Here is a 19953-nt window from a genome sequence, read left to right as displayed (position 1 = left end):
AGTGCAATTGAAACAAAAAGACTATTGCCCACCTGAAAAAATTTTCATAAAGCAACATACTTGGTTTTTAAATGAACGTCCTCCAGACACAATAATGGAGTGAAAACTGTCACTACCAAGAACAAGAACAAAACCAACTAAAAGAGAAACTTTTGTAAAATTGAACAAAAATGCTTTTTTATTTTTATTTAGAGTAATGGTTGGGAATGTTTTGCTTTCCCAGGACCTATAGCAAAACAAATGACAAAAGATGGACAAAATATCATCCCTGCAATGACACGTTCATGAAAAGTTATCCGAATTTTTGAATTTTTCTGAATTTTTAAAAGACTGCTACGATTTTTAGTTGTCGGCATAAACACCCAGCAATGTACAATGTAGTCTCCTTTTTATTACCCCCTTAAACCTTTACACTCCACTGACTTACTTTTTTTTACACCTTATTTTTCACCAGTCGACATCTCTATGCTGGAGAGGTTTAAAAATACCTGCGGTTTGGTTTTAACTCTTAATGTAGTATTTCAGACAAAACTGTATGTGCAGAGAAAAGAACAATAAACGCATGAATGATGTGTAAACTGATTCAGAAGAGTCGGCCCACAGGTTGATGGAGCTCCGAGATTAAATGTAGCTCACACTTGAGAGCAAAGTCTTTGAAAACTACATGGAACTCTGTGTATAAACCTTGTCTTGTCTGTCCTGTGACCATATTGACGTAATTTCATTGTGTTGTACGGTGTTCTTTTCCCTAAATACATCCAATTATTTTTTTTTTTGTTTTCATCCATATCTGTCGGTGTGACTTATGGTACTATGTAGTATCACCTACCTAAATTCTTGTAGCCATGCAACAAACAACTTACCTATCTATCCCCCGACTCTCTTGGGTAATTGTTTGCATGCCCTGTGTCTCCCTCACTTTCTTTGCCTGCCTTCCAATCTTTGCGGCCTTGCCTGTCTGTACGTGTCTGTCTCACTGTCTCTCTTTCTTTCTCTCATGGTCACTCTGTAACTGTCTGATCTGACAGACGCCCAGGTAAAATGTGCAGGTAAATCTCTCTCTCTCTTGCCTGCCTGTGGACTGCTTCCATCCCTGTTTCCCCCTGCTTCTTGTCCAATGTTACTGCGCACCAGCCTCGAGGCTCTGTGGAGAGATCTAACGCCTCTTTCTGATCTGTTTGTCCTTTCCTCCCTTCTTTTTCTCTGCTTTCACTCTAATATTTTCCGATGTGCATCGTCTTGTGCACTCTTTCTTTCACATTCTGTTCTCTGATCTGTTTTCCACCTACGTCTATCTGTTTTTCTGCTCTTTTCCTTCTTTGTTCTGTCATCTGTATGTGCCAGGTGAGGGATAGTAACAAGGAAGCCACTGGGTTTCTGTCTTTTCTGAGGAAATGCACAAAGTACGAGGATTCGCAACACGTCTTGTGTAACCTTAATATAACTATGCCACCTTGTGTCAAGGTAAGAACTTCCCATGATACATGAGCATGCCTTTAAACATGAGAGCTTAGAAAATGAATACAAATGAAGGTTGTGAGGCCAAATTCTTACTGGGTTAAAAATTAGTACACATCTCAAGTAGCACAGGATTAATAATGAAAAGTTATTTTTAGTTGACTGAGAATTTAATAACTAAAAAATGTCACAATAAAAATGTGACCAGTTAGAACATTCTGATAAATTTGCAGGAATTCACTTTTACTGTTGGACCTAGAGTTCTTTGAAAGTACAGAGACATGCATTTTTGAAGACTTTTACTTATAATTTGCTTTCCATATTGGCAAAATGCATTTTTGTTTATGTGGACCTGTATTTATATTACTTTGTAGCAAAGATAGGATGTTATTAAAATAATGACATGTAATTTATTTCAAAGTTTTTGATGCATTGGTTTGCACCAGAGATGCAAACCAATTTAAAGGCTGCTTTATTCCTCTTATAGAGTCAAATGTTTTTATTTTATTGTTGTCGTTTCCATGTTCTCCAATTAAGATGTTTTCCAGACAATCATTGTCTGCCATAAGAAACCATTATTTGGTCCCTATTTTAGGTTGCTGGGAGCGAGGAACGCAGGCGAACTTTGACCCCTCTGGCCCTGAGAGAGCGCTACAGTGCACTGAACGAGCCTGGTGTGGGTACGTTTTTATTGTCTGCACTTCAGCCCTCTCCTCATAGACACACACTGGAGATGGGCACAGAATGTTGCGCTGCCCTTTTGGCCAGACCCCCCGCTTCCCTAATCTGCCCCTACTCCACCCTCTCTGCCCCCATTTGTCTCATGTGCACGCATGGCACAAAGACTAAAGCCTTGGATGCAATGCACTGCTGTACAGTATGCCCCAGAGTTTGTGGCAGTGCAGTTTGATGAAAGCACACAGAATGTGAGGCCAAGAGACAAGCAGCCGTCTGGAACATGGCCTGCAGTCCAGTAGCTCCATGGCACCTGGAAAGTCTGACTTATTCTTTCCTGAGTGTCTTGGATGTTCGAACAACGACTTCTGTGATTGGTTAAGCATGGCGCTGGTGTCTCCACTGCGACATCCAATGGCATGGCAGCAGATACCATTAGCTTATGAGCACTGAGAATGAGCAGGACCTCCCAGTGGAGCTAGACAGAGGAGCCCTTTATACTGGTTTTTGGTAAATGTGTAACGGTTTCTCTTAAAGTTAAAAAAGTGGTTTCCTGATGGAGGAGGAAGGAGAAAAGGTCTCTTCTGTCTATTAAGTACACAGCGCTGCTACATTGCACCTTGGTCCCTCTGTAATTGTTACGGAATGCTACTATGGGGCTAACATTTCAATGAACCCCAAAGTCTTACATCTTATACCCACACTCAGTCCTAACCGTGACAATTACTTGGATAAAAACACTGTTGTGGTTAGTGCTTATTTGGCTGCACAGAGAAGAAAAGGTATGTATTATCATTAAATCTCAACAGAAACTTTTCTCAGTTTTAAGTCTTCTTAGTTCACACATGATGAACTGTAATCTTATAACTATTTTTATAGCTATACTCTACTTAACTTCATAAGGGTAGATCAAATGTTAGGATGCTGGATGTCCTGGTCAGGATGTTTTAGCCCCTGATGCAGAGGAATTGAAAACGAGACATTTTTTTATACTACGTTCTTGAGAACCTTGACAAGAATTCACAAACCTTATTTAATAAGCGTTATGTGGACTACAATAGTATTCTGATTGCACAGCATTTTACTCACTCCCCAATGACATTGTGAATGGTGAAGTTTATTCTTTCTGCGTTTCTTGATTGTGGCAGATTTTTTTTGTTTAAACTTTAGTTTCTGTAGGTCAGACTCAAAATGAGGGAAAAACCTGATGTTAATTTGAACAGGAACGTTTTAGCCTCAAAGAGATTGCCACAAATTCACCTTAAACTGCCACCAAGTCAAGTTGGTGCATCTACTGCCTATTGATGCAGATACTACACATACAAATGTTTATACTGCAAGCAATTTGCTAGTATTTTGAAGTTGAACTAATTCCCAATAATTTTACTAATATCCATTGTGTTATAATTTAAATTATTTGCAAATTAGATTAAAAACAAACAAACAAAAACACATTTTCTCCTTTATAAATGAAAAGAAAGTGAGGCAGTTATTGGTTGTTCAAACAACCGCCTATATGGTTTGTGCATACATTTAAATTCATGCAGGTTGCTGAAGTGTTAGGCTAACAGTAACACGCTTAGTATCTCATTTAGTGACTTTAATAACTCAGCTCATGTTTTAGTGCTCTTCCAGTTACTCATGACATGAAATCTTAAGAAAACTGAAAGAAAATGTTTTAAATCCTCATAAACTCAGCACTTTGAGCCTCATAAAAACTTCTGGTACATATGATGACAACTAAAGACAGTGCACAGAGCAACATCTGGACGCTGCTAGACCAGGAGCTGCAGCAGCCAATATGGTCTCTCCCATCCACATTTGTGAGATCAACAAAATAATATTCACTGTCAGATATGTTCACAATATGAAGTTAGTTAAAGTTAGTTAAGTTAATATGAAGCTAGTTATGAATATAAATATAGGTGGAGATCTTTAAAAATCACCAGCACAAAACTTGACGACAAATCTTCTTAGGGAATCTAATACTAATGAATGTATTAAATCGCGATTTAGGATTAGGATGTCTTGGAATCAAGACATTCCTGATTACAATCATCTGAGTTCAGAAATCTGGTGTTTTTGACACTGTCTTTTCATGATGTTTTGCGGGTCCTAAACTGCTCCCATTTTCTCTTTAGCTTCAGTGAATGCCATGGAGAGAACCGAGATCAAAATCAACATCATATCTGATCAGCTGGGCTTAAGCTGGGCAGGTTAGTAACTTCAGATTTGTACAAGCTTGAAACAAATACAGCGAGTAAACACAAACTAGTGGTGGATCTGATTTGGTCTTGACTAAGAAAGAGTTCCCTTGTCAAAGTTGTTCAGGTCATCTTAAGTGAACTTACAGTTTACAGACCAGGAGATAACCTGTGGTATTTACTTCATTTGTAAGAGATCGTAATGTCTTTTATTTACTGGTGCACATATCCAGTTTATTTTATCTGCTCTTTCTTTCAGAGTTGGCGCGAGAGCTTCAGTTTAGCGTTGACGACATCAACAGGATCCGTGTAGAAAATCCAAACTCCCTTTTGGACCAGAGCTCCGCCCTGCTCAACCTGTGGCTCAGCAGAGAGGGCAAAAGGGCCAAAAGTGAGTCCAACATTTAAAATTCTTATTAAACTGACTACAGATTTACTCTGTAGGGGATTAAATACATTGTTTAAAACTCTGGAAAGTTCTTTAGATTTCAAGCAACAGCACAAACGGATCTGTGTTAAAAGAAACTCAGAGAGAATTTGAAAGTGTAACTTTACAGACACTTCACTTCTCATTTTCTATCTCTTTTGTCATTTCCTCTCTTTGTCTTTCACTTTGGTGTGTGTGCTGCCCAGTGGAGAGCTTGTACACTGCTTTGAAGAACATTGACCGTGCAGATATCGTGTCTTCACTTGAGGGTCAGGCCCCACAACAGGGGCCCGGGTTGTCAGAAGAGGGGGCCTGTCGTCTGGCGGACAGAGACTCTACATTGTTGTCCCCCAGTGTCATTAATGGTAAGAAACACAAACACAATACAGCATGAATTCAAGAGAAACAATTGTATGTATTAGCAAAGTGTTACCTTTTATATATTTAAATCGCAATGGCTTATGCTTGCTCGTGATTATCTTAAAGATGATGATGAAGATTATCACAAAATCCCTTCTACTTGGATATATGAGTTTAAAGGAGAGAATGAAGGTTTCTTTATTGTTTTATATTTATTCTATATTTATTATGGTTTGAAACTACAATTTTTGAGAATATCCCAGTGTTAAAAATAATTTGGAAGCAAAAGTGATTAAAAAGAAAAGTAAGTAATTAAAAATGTGTCGCTCTAAGGAAACAGGCATTTAGCCAAAATAACTATTTTCAAACATCGACTTGCTATTTAATTGAAACGTTTGCCCTGTTTGAGCCCCAGAAAGTGCCCCTCCGTTCCCCTTCATCTGTGGAAAAATTGCCTGCTTCGTTAGAGTGTGGGTAACAGCCATTGTGCCTTGTTTCTGTTGCCCCACAAGAGATCACGGACACAAGGCCTTCACGCATAGTGCACAAGCCAAGAGTTATTAGACCCCCGTTTTTCAGAAGGGGTAAGTTGATCAGAAACTGGGGCTGCATGGTGGTTTGCTGCTCTTGATGATGATGATGATGACGATGAGTCTCAGACGATGATTTTGAGGTCTGAGGAATGGTGTCGTTCTCCCACCATGAAAATGGCTTTTATCAGCATGCACTAACACCGCCTCTGTGCATTTCTCACCGGGGCACAAGTCATCCTCTTTTCTTTTTTCTTAAGTTACACTTTGTTGCACCTCATAATTTAGATATGAATTACAATGTTTCTACTCATCTAGGAAAACCATCATAGCTCCCTTTTATATTTTGGATTTTAAGGCGACACAGCCATAAAGGTATGAATCTGACGAGCGCAGTGTCTTGTGAACATATCCCTTGAGGTTTTTTCACATTTTTTCATCCTACATCCACATACTTCAGTGTATTTAATTGGGATCTTATGTGACAGACCAACTAGTGCATGACATTGAAGTAACGGAAAGTGATTAATTAATTCATCTTTTTACAAATAAAAGTCTGAAAATGTGACCTAGCTGCATTCATATTCAGGCCCCTTTTACTCTGGAATGTCTCCCAAAATTACCAAATCAAAGTGCAGGATTGCTAGAGAACATTAGTAAACAAAGAGCATGAAGAAGGGTAATGTTATGGAAATGTTTAAAACACGGCGAGGTTTTAAACAGTAGCCAAGGCTTTACATATTTCATGAAGGACTGCAGAGATCCATGGTTCAGGGGGGATAACCTGTTCACATGGCAACAACGGAAAAGTCTTTGTTAAACGAAAGCCTTAAAATTTAATTGCAGTTTTCTACCAGCCTTGTAGGGCGCAGACCGAGCATGAGAACATTTTGTTCCACGAGCAAAATACTGCATGTGGCAAGAAAAAGGAAGGAAAAACAAAAAACAGTACTGGAGATCAGCCCATTATCACCATCAACGTATCAAACAGAGACTGGGAACGTGGTCTCAGGTGACTGGAAGATGATGTAGCTAAATTCATCCAGTCCTGAGAGAAAACCTGCTAGGGGCTCCAAGACACATGAGATTGGAGTGGAGGTAGCTTGAAATAAAGCATTTTTATATTCAGGTGTCCTAATGGTGTAAGGAAAGTTCGGGCGCAACAACAGGAGAGAATTTCTGGCAAGACTTGAAATTTTTAATACACGAATACTTCCAAACCAATCCGATGGAAGTTTTTTGCTTAAAAAAAAAAAAAAAAAGAATAAAGCTGGTGGAGGCATACCACAGATGATGAGTCCAAGGTATAGACTGATAAATACAGATTCTCATCACTCTTTTCAGATTTTTGTTTTAAAAAATGTTATTCCTCTTTATTATTATGCACTCTGTTTTGCCGGTCTGTCACATAAGAACCAGATCAGACATTCTGAAGTGTTTGGATTGTGATTTGAAAAACAAATAAAAACTAGGGTATATGTACCATCTCAATGCACTGTGCAAAAAATTCCTTTCATTTACTATGGATGTCTGGATTACATGTGGGACTGGTTGCGTATGTGTGCACATAAGTATGCGTGTGTGCATACATATCTTCGTGTGTATGTCTGGGATGGATAAGAGTCACAACTGAACAAAATGAAAATGTGCTCTGGGCCTTCATTCCTTGTTTCTGTCTTCCCCTCTTCCTATCTCGCTCTTGCTTTCTTTTTTTAACCTGAGAAAAAGACAACATTCCACACATCCCACCACAGATGGTGTTGGAATTGTCTCTCTTCCTCAGGATTCTGTCCAACCTCTTCCTCTTTCTCTGAACCTGTGACACAACATACCAGCTGCCCAGCTGCCCTGCTCCTTCCTCTTCCTTCTCCTCCTCCTCCCTTCTCCTCTTCTTCCTCCTCACAGCTCTACCTGTCTGACCTCTGACCTCATAAGAACCTCATTTTGACCTCTGGGCCTCCTCTTCTCTTGTCATCTTATTTCCCCCCGTGCTCCTCCCTCGTTCAGTCGAGTGGGGACCCTCTCCTCCTCTTTAAATCCACAGCTCAGTGTGTGTACTACTGTTTGTGCACGTGCATGCTGCATGCCTTGCTGTTACCGTACCGGAGTGTGAGTTTGCGTAGACGTTAAAAAAAGTGAGCTTTTTGTTTCAGACTAGCTTTTAAAAGATACGTTTGTTTAGATCCAGTCACTTAGGTTTGAGTCTTATTCGCACAGCAGATGAATATTGAAAATTTGCTGGATTAACTGAGTGAGGTTATTATTTCCAAAGCGTTTTTTACGTACTGGTCAAGAAGTCAGAAGTTTACATGCACACATCAAAGGCATGAGCGTCATATTAATTTTTGGGTTTTACTCATCCTTTCAATCCCTTTTCATAAAGTTTGACTGATGAGGTAAAACACAACTTCAGCCACTCCTCAAAACAAGAACTAGTTGTACAAGTTGGAAGTTGTTGGTTATTGTTTGTTATCCACACAGGATTTTTCAAACTGGCTCAAATCAGTTCAGTTCAAGTCGGATAGTTGCATACATTGTATATAAAGATGCTTTTTTTTTACTGACTTTTTTCCTCACAAGCCTTGATGATGATGGCTTTATAAGCTACTTACACTTTTGTTCACAACATTTGAGTTAAACAGAGGCATACCTGTGGGTGGACTTTAAGGCAGCATGTCAAACACTACTTCCTTGTGTGACATCATATTAAAAAAAATTAATTAAAATCAATCAAGAATTCAAAATTAGTACTTTTTGCACAATTTCAAGATGTTCTAAAGGTACCACATTTATTGACTTAACTTAAGTTGTAAGTACATCACCCGGTTGTATTTGTTCTTATGCAGATGCAACAGGGTGAGGCCACACATCATAACCAGTTTTGAAAATCACATTGCAGGTTTACATTGAGCTCTAAATAGAACACATCTATGTCAATATTAGTAAAATGTTTGTATATATTTGGGCCTGTATTTCTAATTTTGAACCCGTTTGGAGTATAGAGAAAATTGACCAAACAACAACAACAAAAAATCAAATTCTTGGATCTTGCGTCCGTTATGTTTCCAGTCCAGCACCAATAAAGAGGGGTTTAAGGAAACGGCTAAAGCTCAAAGATAATATATTATGAATGCTGATGATGAGTGTGTGTACATTTCTGATAAATACTGTATGTGAGTGAGGGAGGATTTTGTACTGATGAACTGTGGTGTCTGCAGTTTGCCGTTTATGTTCTTGACATCAAACTGTGCATGGCATGCCTTCAGTGTCTGAATTAATCTTTGCTGTGTATAACGTTCTCTCTGTTCAGTGGGTGTATTCTAATCTTGTTTTATGCTAAATTAACTCAAAAAGTGTTTCCTTTTCTTTTACTGTGAAACAAATGGTGTCATTTTAACAATATGCTGTTAACACATTGACTTCTGCATCGCACATAATGTTCAGAGAACAATGCTGCTGCAAACATGAAGTCTTTCTTTCATGGGCAAACTCATTAATCATACAGTTGTCTTTAAGATTTTAAGAGGTCGGTGTTACCGAGGAGGGTTTGTTTACACTTTTTACTGCTCTTAACACAAAAATTTGCCCAAGTCTGAAGGACTCTCAGCATTGTTGAAACATTATCTGCTGGCAGGGATACTGGTGTGAGGGTGTGTGTGTGTTTGTGTATGGTTTGGATGTTCAGGATTTATTACCCTACATTTTAACCTCACCTGTGACCCAAAAAAATCTACTTCATTCATCATATATAAAGGAATACGAGTGTAGTTTTGTGTGTCTGCGTTTTTATTTGACCGTTGTTAAAACACTTAGTGTATTGAGAAGAGTGTTGTGAAGTGTGCCGTCCTTTTTTCCGTTTTATTTCAGGGCTTTTTTTTAGTCTCAGTAGAGCTAGTCTGTGCTTCACCATGTGTTGTGCCTTGGACACTTGTGTGTGTGTTTCTTTTAAACAACAGGAATAAAAGGAAGGACTAACCCTGACTCAACTAAACTCATTCAAGCTGCCATTCTAACTCATTCCTTCCTGTCCACCCTCATTCTGATGCCACCTCTGACCATCCTGGCCCTGTTCCATCCCAGAGACACACACTGTAGTTCATAAGTCAATAAATTCTGGGAATAAAACAAACGCATCATAAAGAAGTACTTCACTCGTATACGGAGCTATATGAATTGATTGGTGCCGCTTAAAAGCCTTAAAATACCTTGAAATCCTTCTTTTAATGCAGTAGGTTTGCGTCACACTGAAAAATGTAGACAAAATTGATCTTTGCTTTGCATGCATTCATTCAGCAGGAGGAAAATCCCATGAAAAATAATTGCTTTTAACAAAATCAGTAGTGTCACAATTGTTGGTTCATCGACTCTTAATTCTCTTTACAAACTCACAACAGGTTTTGGCTGTAGGATACCACTTGGTCTTCGTCTAGATTTGTGACCATTCCTGGGTCGTCTTGTTTTCAGAAAGAGCTTTTAGAGGTGGAACTGAGATGTCCTTGGTCAAAAAGTTGATTTTTGTGTCTGCTGAATTATTCATGTGTAGATTTGACCCATATGTTTTGCATCATTATCCATCACTTTTTAAACAGTCCAGGTAACACACTCTGTTATGTTTATCTGTGTGAAGGCGGAACATAATCCACATAATCAATTGATTCTAATGTTTTTATTGAACATCAGAGAAATGCTCTGGTCAGCTTTAGAAACTAAAGGATAACTTAAAAATATTCTACAATTACACGTATATCTCCAATGAATTCGTACCAGTCATTAGGATGGCAGTGTCATTATGAGAAACGCATATTTTTTCCCAACGGAATAAATGCACTGAAGTTCTTGCTTCTGTGCTCAGTGTGACATTAAGCTCCTGTAATAAAAGCTGAATTTGCGTGAAGGCTTTTTGCACACCTGTAGTACGGGTACCAAAAAGTGCCGAGGTTATATAATAGATTGTCTCTCTAATAACATGTGTCAGCTGTTCTAAACATTTAATGAAGCTGTAAGGCTTCAAGGTGCTTCTTGCCAAAATGTTCACATCTCCATTACTGGGCCATAATGGGTGCTGCTTTATACATTAAAAGTAAGACCAAATAAATTCTGAGCTGCAGATCTGCTGAATGACGCATTAAGCACCGAAAACATGTTATTTATGCTCAAACTTGATGGCATGTTGGTAAAAAAAAAAGTCAAGTTTGGGAACCTTTTCCACATCTACATCCATTAGTATTTAACTGTGTACTGTGTATGCCTTTATTGGGATTTAGTTTTTTCAGTTAATGACTGACAAAATCATGTAAAACATGTTTTCTGAATCCATTTTCATTCCTTTAGCTTGACAGTCAATAGATTTTGCTATTAAAATTAATTAACATTTTGAAAATTAAGATTGAACTAAATGTAGTTTAAGGCTTTTAGTGAGGCCAGGTATGAGGGACAACATTTAATTTGCGTTCATTATTAAAAGTTAAGCTGAACCCTTGCATTAAAACCTGCACTAAATGTACTTTTACAGATATTTGCATGAATATGTTTATCACAACTATACTTTGGGCTTGATTTTTGGATGAAGACCTTTTCACTTTTATTAATGTAAAAAATTGCATATGTTTAAATAAGAAATCCTAACTGCAATCCTGTCACGTTTTTCATGTTATGAAGATATTTTTGACTCAAGTTTTGCAAGAAATCGGTATAAGTGACGTGCATCATAATTTTCTAATTCTGTCCATTTTTCCAGCTGTTTGTTTAGCTAATATTTTAAGTAATACAGAAATTAAAATTCCCTAAACAAAATGTAAAGATGTAAAATTATTTTAATTTCCCTTGCTTATTAATGCCTACAAAAATTGTTTATTGTGATTCAAGTGAGATTCGGAGTGCACATGGTGTTCATAAGAAAAATCATAATAACTCTTTGAACTTTAAAATTACCACCAAAAACTGTATTAATACAATTTTGTGTTTGAATGTGTACGTTTGCGTCTTTCATGTACTGTCTTTGAAAAGCAAATGAAAACCTCAGTCACCTAAACTAATTATAAGTCGCACTCGAATTAATAATAAAAGTTAAATGGCGTTCAAACACCAAAAAAGAAAAAAAATCTTTAAAAACATGAAATATCTTTCATATACTTAAAGAGACGGTTTGGATTTTTTTGAAGCGGAGTTCTGCGAAAAGGTGTTTTGTGGTTATCTTAGTTGCAGGAGATAACTCTTTCAGTGACCTCAGATTAAGCAAAGATATTGTCCATAATTTTCTGATGACCTAACAACTATTAAGAGGAGAGCGCAGATAAAAGTGGATTTGCTCCACTGTTGATCAAAAAAAATGTCATTTCATTCACACACTCTTAGAAACCTTTAAGCCACCGCGAGGGTTGCACTGATGAATATCTGCATATTGGTCTGAAGTTATTCACTATGACGATGGTATTGGCTTATGTCGTGTAACAACCGTTATAAAAGCGACGCGCTACAAAAAACTAAAATATGAGCTAAGTTCACGTGAATGCTTTTCATTGATTTTTACCTTTCCATTAGATTGTTATTCTGGTTAAAGTATGCAATGCAACTTTTTACTTCTTCAATTGTAACTGGAAGTGGAGCCCCAGATATGTTTTTGTTAAGGGAGCCATACAAACTGGCACAGCTTAAAGGAGGTGTCTTCTGCAGGTAAAATACTAACTACTTCTAATGACTCCACCGTTTATCCAAATTAAATTAGTTTTAAATCTATTAACTGTGTTTAACGTGAGTATGTATAATTGTGTGTGTGTGTGTGTGCGCGCGTGTGTGTGTGTGTTTGTAGAGGGACTTATACTTAAATGCCCGAGGTTCAGACTAGGATGCATGTTTCTGAATTGCTGCTGAATTAAGGGGAATGCAAGAACAACTGTAGCTTGCATTTTTCTTAGCAAAGCCTACTGCTGAGTCCCACTCAGGAACTTATGACATGGGTTGGAACGATAACAGATATTCCACAGCAGTTTTGTTTATTGTGTTATAACAATTCCTCTAAGCTGTTTTGCTTAGTTTCTGATTTGGAAAGGTCTTTAATTGGGCCAAATTAAAAGACCCATCTAAAAAAACGGACATCCTTGCTTTAATGTAAATGAATATCGTGCCAACCCCAAAATCACTCACTTTTCTTTCTTTTTTTTTCTTTCCTGGGATAGATTACGTTCTGGGAATTAATTTTCTTTATTTGATTAAAAAAAAATCAAGAGCCCTGCATCATTCACCTCACAAACAAAGGATGATCCACGAAGCTCTTAATGTATGCCCTCACAACTTGCACATTTTGCTGTGTCCCAATGACAAAGACCTGGACTGAATTCTTTGCATCAGACTAACTATCTTACATCAATTGGGCAAAGCATTACTGCAAAAAAAAAAAAAAAAACTTAATTTAAAATGTTCTTGTGTTCTATTCAAGGGCATGCAGATAAAATATAATTGCAGGAGTACTGCAGTTCTCCATTAAATAACTATTTTTAAACATAAAAATCAAACTTGGATAACAGGAACTTTGAACCAATTTGTCCTTCCATCATTTGAAAAAGTTACTTCATCTAAAATAGGGTTTGCATGAACTATCTCTGTTTTGTGACTCGAATTATTACAACTGTAGAAATTAACTTTGCTTTTTTTCCCCACTAGTCATGAGCTGGAAAGCTAATCTGTGTTTCATCACCATGGAGAGTCTATGAGTAGAGATCTACTGGATCAGAATTTTGTGGTCAAGCTCCAATGTCTGATTTTACAATGCTTTGACCTGCCAATGCTTTTAGCCATTTCTCATTTGTTTTTAAGATTTATGATATCATTCAAAACACTCTTTTAGCCTTACACCTGTTAGTGATTTATATCATGTGTAAGAACGGAGTATGTAAAGCTGGATTTTACCATCCTATTATTACTAAAAGATCAAATGAATATTGCATTGATATTGTAAAGTTTCTTTAGCAACTTATGTTTCATTTAGCACGACTAGCACAGATAGCAAAAACTAAAACAGCAATCTTTGTGTGTTTCACAAGGTAGATCCTTACTTTAACTCGAACATTGATGAGATGCTGCCAACATTTCCATGTTCAGCATTTTTTTAAAGTTTTGCCGTCTCGTTGCTTCGATGAGCCTCAGACATACAATGGCATAGAGTGACATAACACACTAAAAATGCAGCTTCTTTATGAGTAGCGTTCACATCTCTGGACATCATATGACTTCCATTATCAAACACCTCAGTGATACACAAAACTTTGAAGTTTTTCCCCTCAGTAACAGCATCCACTCTGAGGGTTGTTGTCAGCGTGACCTGGTAGCTCTTCCATAAAGCGACTCTTCCTTTTCCGGCATTTAACTTTCAAAACTTGCTTAATATTTTGATTTTTGCACATTGCAAGAACGCCTCTTGAAAATTCCGAGCATTCCAACATTTAAAATCACTGAGGTTTTCAAAACTCCTGTTACCTGAGCCTGGTTTTACTGAAATGCAGTACTGGACAAAATGTATTTCTGACTGATCAGTCCAAATTCTTAGAATGTAGAGTCTCTGCTTATGTATTGGGACATGGCTAAGCTCCACTGTTTCTTAAGTAGGTTGGAGAAACAGTCGACATGTAACCTCCCGACCCTCCCCATGGCTGTGCCTGCTTGGTGTTAGTGTTTCTCTTGTCTCGCCCCTGTCTTCCTTCCAGGTTATGGGCTGGTGCAGGAGGAGCTTGTGTCCCCGGCCTCCATGCAGTACAGCTTGCCCTCTCCGTTGGGTGTGGAGCCATACTGGCAGGAGGTTTCCAGCCTGGAGTGTGCGCCCATTGCCACCACGGAGGAAGACACACTAATGGAGATGTCGGATGTTCAGGTGTGGCCAGCAGGGGTTAGCCCCTCGCTGGTCACAGTTGAGGACTCATCGCTAGATGGTAGCAGTCGAGCAGATGACTCTGAGGGCGCGACGCTTTCCTTGCCCTGCAGCTTGGGCCGTCCAAGCAGCGGAGCCAGTGGGGCCAGCGGTTCCATCATGGAGCTGGAGGAGGAGGAGGAGGAGGAGGAGGGGGGGGAAGTAGAAGAGGAGGAAGTGCCACAAGAGCCAGCGAGTGCACTGGCAGAACGGGACAGGGTGAGGGCCACTGGCGCTGTTCCCAAGGTCAATCTGAACGGGCAACCGGGAGGTCAGAGGTCAGACGCAAGGAGAGGGGACGGTGTGGCGGTGGGAGGAGGAACTAAAGGAGTTGGTGGTGTGGGGCTGGGCTCAGTGGAAGGGATTTCTCTTGTTGCAGGCCAGCAGGTGTATGCCCAGCTTGGTGAGATGACTGGGCTCAGGCCACCAGAACACAACGGGGACAACCGGTACGTCGTCTTTAAGGTGCACCGTCTCAACGCATTACGAGGTCATAGTTCCCCCTGCTGACATCGAGCTGTGCTTCATTCTTTGCAGGATGGTGGGAGGTGGAGCATTTCAGCCATACTTACCAGACAAGGACTCCCTGCAGGGCTGGGTGGGCTCGGCGTCATCCGGACATGGCGGAAGTGTGCCAGGCTTGCACACAGCCCAGGAAGCCTTACTGACTCCGGTGTGTGATACGGGTTACTCTCATGTGCTGCGTGGGCACTTCCTGAAGGGCACGCAGCCTTTTGACAAGGGGCTGGGCTTCTCCCATCAGGAGACCGGGCAGCAAGCTTGGGAGCAGGGGCAGAGGCGAGGCCAGGTCAGGTTGTAATGCCGACCACCCGCCGCTTCCTGCGCCTGGAGAGGGAAAACATCTTCATTTCGTTAACTTTTTTATTATTTTTTTTTTGAATACTCAAATTTATATCCAGCCATTTGCACAATCATCTGTACTTTTTAATCTTTTTAAACGACTCAACAATCATCAGGGCTGATGATTGGTCATTTTGATCAAATTAAAGACCCAGGCTAAAAGGATTTTTTCCAGACGAAAAAATTGTTTAACATTAATTTCTCAGATTAAAAAAAAGCCTCTTAAGCATTCTAAGTTGATATAAATCATTACTTGATTGTATTTTATTATCTTTGTTCAGAAAGAAGAGAAGGCGGACTATTCTGCCGAGGCAAAATTTGTTGAGGAACGCGGAATTGCGCTCTCTAGAAAAGTAAGATGACTGTTTGTTTCACGTTTTCCATGAGTCACACATGAATTTTCAGCTTCATGTATGTCGTTATTTTCATTCCACACAGTAAAATCATTAAAGTAGCATATAGGACATTGGTCTGTTTTAAACAATTAAACAAATACAGCATTTGTTTTCAAGGACTACAAATAAACTACTTTAGGTTTTACGTTGTCAGATAAATATACCGTAGCCAGTGGAAGGACAGGCTTAGTCTCTGAACTAAATACTTGCAGGTTTTTTTAAAAATTCTGTCAGAAATATACAGGCAACTTTTTCATTACCCTCAGTGTGGATTTGTGTGCACAAAAACTTGTCAGCAGTACAGTTGTTCAGTTTAACTTCTGAGGTTTCCTAAACATTGCAGGACCTTGTTGAGTAGAAAAGTGTGATCAATGCTTGAGTAGCATTTTACCAACTGAGCAAAATGAATGAGAATGAGTTGTGAAATGGATTAAATGTGATTGTGTAAGAGACTTATTTAAACTCACAGCACAGTAAAAGCATGATGGATTTGCTCAAGGTTATCATGATACCAAAGTCTCACACTATCCATATACCTTCACACAAACGCTACACGTCTGAGCTCACACCTTGTCATTGAAGATCAGCCACACAGAGTGAAACACACAGAAGGTCATACATAGAGGCCACAAGGATTTCGGTTCATGTTGGTTTAAGGAATTTTGTATAGTTAAAAGGATAAAAAAAATAACTATGACTCAGATCATTCAAAGAATGAGAAATTTGATATGAAACGAAACACAAAATGAGTTAATTTGGTGCCTGATTTGGTTAGCTGACTGCTAAAGCCCTTTGACACCCTGAACATGTGAGCCATAGTTAGTTTCCTACTCTGGTTTCAGCACTTAACTGGTCCAAGTGTTGTCTCCTTCCTTCCTCCTGCCCTCCTTGCTCCAGGTGGGGATGGATGTAAGAAAGGGTGCTCAGTCATTGCAGCGCACCAGTCTCCGGAGAGTTAAACACTGAAATACACATACTGCCCGGTCCTCCAGGTACGGGACAACAAAACAAGCACTTGTGCGTCCCAGTGCTTGGACAATAATCTGTGTGGTGACTGCTACCAAATCTGATAGAGCCTAATAGTTTCTTACACCAACTTTGTTTTTATTATTTTTTTTTCTTGTTCTTTTTTTTGTTGTTGTTGTTGCTCCAAGTTAGATTCCCTTTTTGTAATGCTTTTTGAATGAAAATGTTTGGTTGTTGTGTAAAATGCACAGTCTGCAATGATTTGACACTCATTTAAATTCTATACTTTCCTGTCTTTGAAATACAAAGACAGCAAGGTTTTCCTTTTTAATTTAAATATCAGTGGTTAAATTCTATGATTGCCACGAACACGCTTCAGAAATGACGGACTATTACTGTTCGAATCAACTTTAGAAAACAAAGTAGAGGGGAAAGGAAGTTGTTTTAAGCCTAAAAAACTTACTACAGTTGAAGCATAGAAGGAAAAGAAGCTAAGAAAGAAAATAAACAAAATGTGGCAACGAAGTAAGCTTAAATCTGAGTATGGAAAATTATGGCATTTGGAAATGGAAATATTGTGGGAAACCTACAAAAGACTTTGCTGTGTTTTATTTCGACTGCCTCCTGTGAACATATTGGCACTGGTGGCAGCCTACAAAGCAGTATCCGTGCTATGGTCAATATGTGGGTGGCACTACTACCACCTATTGTCAACTACAGTGGTATTTGTCAATGAATATATTCAGATTTTTTTCATTTTGAAATTCATTGCTGCCAATTTAGCATGTTTCTGTTTTCCATGTTTCAGTGTTTTCAAATCATGACATCCTGCTGTTAACAGCATTTTACACAGCTTCCCAGCCTTTTCTGAATACTTGTCATTGTCTACACTTTCATCATAAAATTTTAGAAGGCCAAAATAATTTTGTATGCATATTAAATCTGTTTTTATATTTCTATTGTTTTTTGTTTTGTTTTTGTTTTTGTTTTTTTCAGGACCGGAAACCCACTGCCAAAACACCCACCACAAAAACACGACCAGAACGAAGATGGAAATGAAGAGTTAGAAGATGTGGGGAGGAAGTGGAGAAAACATACCAGGACAACCAGAAACATCCTCAACCTGTGATCATGAAGCACCACAAAACAAAAGAAGACGAGAACAAAAAGAGGAGTCGAACTTGTAGTTTTATAACATTTGTAAAGAAAAATATAACTAAACAGAGGCATGGTAATTCATTTTTATACAAAAAAAAACAAAAAAAAAAACTATAAATGTTCGTAAAACAACTAAGGAAAAAAAAAAAGCAACAAAGTGCTTCCTGTGAACTGTAATCGCATGATAACTGCTGGTGCATGCCCTTTGACCTTTTGAACTGTCATTATCTACAAACTGAAGGAGTAAAAAAACTGAAGGTACAGGGGCCGGCCCGTGCATGGGTCATAGGCCTTTTTAAAGGACCTCATGCCCACTAACTGGAGCCGTTTGTCAGCGAGTTGAGTCCGTTAACACTGCAGCCAAAAAAAACCGACAAAAAAACAAAAACAAAAAAACACACAACTCCCTCAAAGGACGGCTGAATATGCAGCAAAGCCTCTGCTGAGCCAATGCTTCTGTCATCGGACCCTTTCTCCTCTTATTCTTAATGTGATATATGCACTCTATGCTCTGTGGACATGTGTGTGTGTGTGTGTGTGCGCGTTTAAATTGCTCTGCCGCATGTGTTACCTTGCTTCGAGCTCTGCGTGGAGCCTCGCCCGCCCCCTCCCTTGATTGGCTTGTTGTCTCTGTGACATCACGGCGTGCTCGACCTCTGCCAAGGGAAAGCCGCCGGCTCTTCCCCGCTTGTGAGTTCTCGTCTGCGTGTATCTATGTTTTTATTTAGATTTATCCTTAGACGAGCTCGCTTCCTCTTCGGTATCTGTCCGCTTCTGTTCTCCACTTTGTTTGACTTTGGTAGAAAACGGGATCTCTTTAATTCCCTCGTGTCTTCAGGGGTAATGTGTTCTAAAGACATCGGAATGTTTTCCTTGGAAAACATTCCGATGCACAGCAGCTCTACGATAAATATCTTGACTTTTTCCTTCCTTACGAGCTTTTTCTGGTTTTTCTTGGTAGCATATCTCATTTTGAGCCATCTTTTATTGGTAGCCCTTGTTTATATGCAGTAAAAATCGCAGGTCTCCTCTATCCATTTTACTTCTATGCTCCATCCTTTTTTTTTATCTGTTTGTGTCAGCTGTGGCATCTTGCTGTCAAATTTTTATTTTTCCATTCAATACAAAAGACAGAAGAAATACTGAAGAAGTTGACTTTTAAGACATTGCTTGGAAAAGTCCTGGCAAGTGTGAAAATTGCAGGTGACAAAACGTAAAGCGTGGACAGAGAGGTAGCACTGTGACTGTCCGGTTATCACTGACCCCAGACTCGTGAACTTTCTATATGTGGCTTGCAAAGGCATTTATTACTTTGTGAACATCTTTTCCTCTTAGAACAACAAACTTCAATGCCTTGTATTGAGTTTTTATGCAACGGTGAAACGGAAAGTATTGCATAGTTGTGAGGTAAAAGGATAAGCATATGTTGTTGTAAATGTTTTGTTACAAATCACAAAAGTATAGGATGCATTTTCAACAGCAACCCTACAATTACAGGGTTGCACACACATTTTTTTTTTTTAAGTTTTCTCATTTAAAGTCATACTTTTTCATTTAAAGCACCCCTTGTAGGCTTGTTGCTCTTTCCATCTACAAATGACAAAAACAGTGCTGCATGTGTCAGAAAACATCCCCAAAATATACCCTGAAGTTTGTGGTTGTCACATGACAAAATGTTAAGATGTTCTATATAAATATCTTTGCAAGCCTCAGTACATTCAGATGTAGAACGTGAAAAAGCACATAAACAAAATAAACATATGGTTGAAATGTCAGAATGTCAGACAGCTTTGCCACAGCAATAATACCTAACAAAAAGAAAAGATGGATTGATTGTCCAGCAATTATGATCTGTGGTGTATTTTTTTTTTATATTGCTATTATCGTTATTCATTGTTTAAAGCACTAAAGTAGAAAATCTAATTTCGCTTTAGTTATTTTTAAAAAGTTTGATTGTTGAGATGGAGTCATCCAAAATCAGTTTTGCTTTCACCGAGTTATTAAGGCTATTAGTGTTTCA

At 38.8% G+C, this 19953-nt stretch overlaps 1 protein-coding gene across 13 annotated transcripts in view; it reads left to right on the top strand.

Moving 5' to 3' along the window:
• ank1b (ankyrin 1, erythrocytic b) overlaps positions 1-19953 on the top strand; it is a 73063-nt gene extending 53110 nt beyond the window's left edge. For 3 of the 13 annotated variants that reach the window (XM_016677053.1, XM_016677049.1, XM_016677047.1), the window contains 12 exons: positions 1345-1464; positions 2054-2138; positions 4275-4349; positions 4597-4728; positions 4971-5129; positions 5637-5708; positions 14354-15002; positions 15091-15226; positions 15317-15361; positions 15696-15767; positions 16707-16801; positions 17772-19953. In XM_016677053.1, coding sequence (XP_016532539.1) covers positions 1345-1464; positions 2054-2138; positions 4275-4349; positions 4597-4728; positions 4971-5129; positions 5637-5708; positions 14354-15002; positions 15091-15226; positions 15317-15361; positions 15696-15767; positions 16707-16775 — 1614 coding nt within the window. In that variant the 3' untranslated portion in view covers positions 16776-16801; positions 17772-19953. The remainder of the gene's footprint in view (positions 1-1344; positions 1465-2053; positions 2139-4274; positions 4350-4596; positions 4729-4970; positions 5130-5636; positions 5709-14353; positions 15003-15090; positions 15227-15316; positions 15362-15695; positions 15768-16706; positions 16802-17771) is intronic. The other 10 variants (XM_016677055.1, XM_007563315.2, XM_016677056.1 and 7 more) reach the window with 9 other exon arrangements.

This window comes from Poecilia formosa, unplaced genomic scaffold (assembly GCF_000485575.1).
Source record: "Poecilia formosa unplaced genomic scaffold, Poecilia_formosa-5.1.2 Scaffold146, whole genome shotgun sequence".
In the NCBI taxonomy this organism is placed as follows: domain Eukaryota; kingdom Metazoa; phylum Chordata; class Actinopteri; order Cyprinodontiformes; family Poeciliidae; genus Poecilia; species Poecilia formosa.
This window is presented reverse-complemented; position numbering and strand designations above follow the sequence as displayed.